General features: G+C 26.3%; 1 protein-coding gene across 1 annotated transcript; it reads left to right on the top strand.

Moving 5' to 3' along the window:
- The first annotated feature begins 347 nt into the window (after window positions 1-347).
- LOC108477987 (uncharacterized) lies at window positions 348-740 on the top strand. Its single transcript, XM_017780439.1, has one exon. It carries the CDS (start codon window positions 348-350, stop codon window positions 738-740), a length of 393 nt encoding a protein of 130 aa, XP_017635928.1.
- Window positions 741-2,550: the final 1,810 nt, after the last annotated feature.

The raw sequence follows: 2,550 nt of genomic DNA on the forward strand, positions 1-2,550 counted from the left end.
ACGAATGGATTGCTTTAAATCTACAGGATACTTCGACGCTCCTTGGTGGGGAAATCAGCTGGGCTTGCCTTTTTGAATTATTAGCTTGGCGTCTATAGAAGAATCACAATCTATTCATTTTTCAAAGGAAGTCATGGAGTTCAAGCGAAATCATTAAAGTCTCCATGTGCTGGGCTAAACATGCGAGTTAGGTTTCTAGAAGTAGCCTGAGTGATATTATTTTTACATTCCAAGGGGAGCCTACACCTAAGGATTGAATCTTTCTTAATACTGACGGCGCTGTGTCAAGAACATCCGGAAAAACAGCTGCTGGAGGAGTGGTACGGGATAGTACTGGTAATTGGATGATGGGCTACAACCGATTCCTAGGGACTTGCTCGATTTTCGAAGCAGAATTATGGGGTATTCTGGATGGCTTAAAGCTCATTCAACGTAGAGGTCATAATAACGTAATTATTCATTCTGATAGTTTGGAGGTTGTCAAAGCTATTCATGAATGTGGTTCGAAGGGTTCAACCTCTGCTATGATTAGAAGAATACACCGGATTTTGTCCCAAGAGAGCCAATGGATTTTAAGACATATTTCTAGAGAGAACAATTACTATGCTGATTACCTTGCTAAATTGGCTTTTGAAAGAGAAGAGGATTTACACTTGTTTGAGTCTCCCCCAGATGAAGTGTTAGATTCCCTTAAGTCAGATAAAGAGAGGCTTTTTGCACCTCTCGATTTTTCCTTGTAATTTAACTTTCTTATGTTTCTTTTTCACAAAAAAAAGGGAAAAGGAGTATCCACTATCCAATCAACTATTTTATCTTATTAGTTTTTAATATCACATGCATTATATATGATTTTACGTATTTAATAGTTAATAATGATATTTTTAATTACGGTAATTAATGTAATATAATATTTTTATTTAGATTATTAAACATAATAAAATATATTAACTTATCGATTCAAATATTTTAATAGAAAATTTTAAATCATAATTAAATATTTATAACATATTCAACATAAAATATAGTTTTATTTTATATAATTAATATAAAGTAACATGATTCAAAATAAAGAATAAATCTTAAAACTATACATGGACTTTGGTACCTAATGTATAATTTTGAACATGAGATTTTGATTTGATCTAATTTTCACAAATTATTAATACAATTATTGATATAGCTTCATTTTATGTTTATAATTACATACACAAATAATTATATTTATTAAATATAAAAATAATTTGATTTTTCATTTCTTTAAATATGTATAATTGAATCAAAAGGAAAGTTTCATGTATATATTTGAATCATAATTAAAGTTTCATGTGTATAATTGCATCAAATCAAAATTCATGTATCAAATTCCCATTAAATCAAAAGTTCATATATAATTTTGAGATCTGTCCCTTCAAAATAATAACTAATTAACATAACTAATTCTAATATTAATTAAATTATAATTAAAATGTTTGGATTTTTATTTAAGGAATAACTTTATTTTACATAAAACAAAATTTTAAGTTAGCGCAATTTTTAACTCATAATTATAAATTAAATTATAATATTTTTAAAAATGTAATTATTACTTTTATTAAATTATAATTATAATTATAATAACTTCTATTCCACTTGAAATTTTTATTTCTAAATGTAAATTTCTTATTAATAGATTATAGATATAGATATATAAATATTAATATATAGAAATCTAAAGTTGGATATGAGAAAATTATGTGTATTCTCATCCATAGGATTCATTGCCATCTTTCCTTCTTTTCTTCTCCTTTTTAATATAAAAATAAAAGAATCCATGGATCTTGGATCTACCAAATTATATAATCCTCAGCATAGTTCTATCAATTAAAAGAATGTGCTCATATAAAAAGGCTTACGGCTAAAATAGCTCTTCAACTTTGCCAAAATTCAATTAAGATATATCTAACCTTTTAAATTCTCAAATTACATCAACGAGTTATTTAATTAATATTTTTTGTTTTTATCTTACATCACTAGCGTAAATGTTTACGATTGGTGAGTCAACTGTTTTATTGTTGATGTAGTGGTATACACCAGTTGCTAGTAGACTTATTTATAGGTCGGGTTATTCATTCAAAATTTGTTTAAAATTTGAGAGAGTTTGAGTAAAAATATTAGACCCTGAAAAATAGGTTAGGTAAAAAGATTAGGTTCATTTAAAATATGGGTCAAACTCGAGCTTTAACATTTAAGGCCCAACCCCAACCTATTTTTTGTAAGTTCGTAACATTTTACATTATGTTATTTTATATATTATGTAATTTATAATACACAAAATTTCAATGTATAATAATATATAATACTACTATAATTATAATAACTATATTTTATCCGAGTCAAACTCGGATTGAATTTTAATATTAACATTTTCTAAATGATTTTCTAAAGTCCCATGATGCCACTTATAAAATATATACATAATTATTTTCGTGTTATTAGCTTGTATTGTGTATAATATATTAAGCGATGTGTCAATATACTTATATAAATGCCTTGAAATTTCATGTTATGTTT

Source organism: Gossypium arboreum, chromosome 7 (assembly GCF_025698485.1).
Source record: "Gossypium arboreum isolate Shixiya-1 chromosome 7, ASM2569848v2, whole genome shotgun sequence".
NCBI classification, from domain to species: Eukaryota; Viridiplantae; Streptophyta; class Magnoliopsida; order Malvales; family Malvaceae; genus Gossypium; species Gossypium arboreum.

What these genes read in the sequence shown, in the direction of transcription:
- LOC108477987 (XM_017780439.1), top strand. Translation starts at nt 348, where the DNA reads ATGGGCTACAACCGATTCCTAGGGACTTGCTCGATTTTCGAAGCAGAA.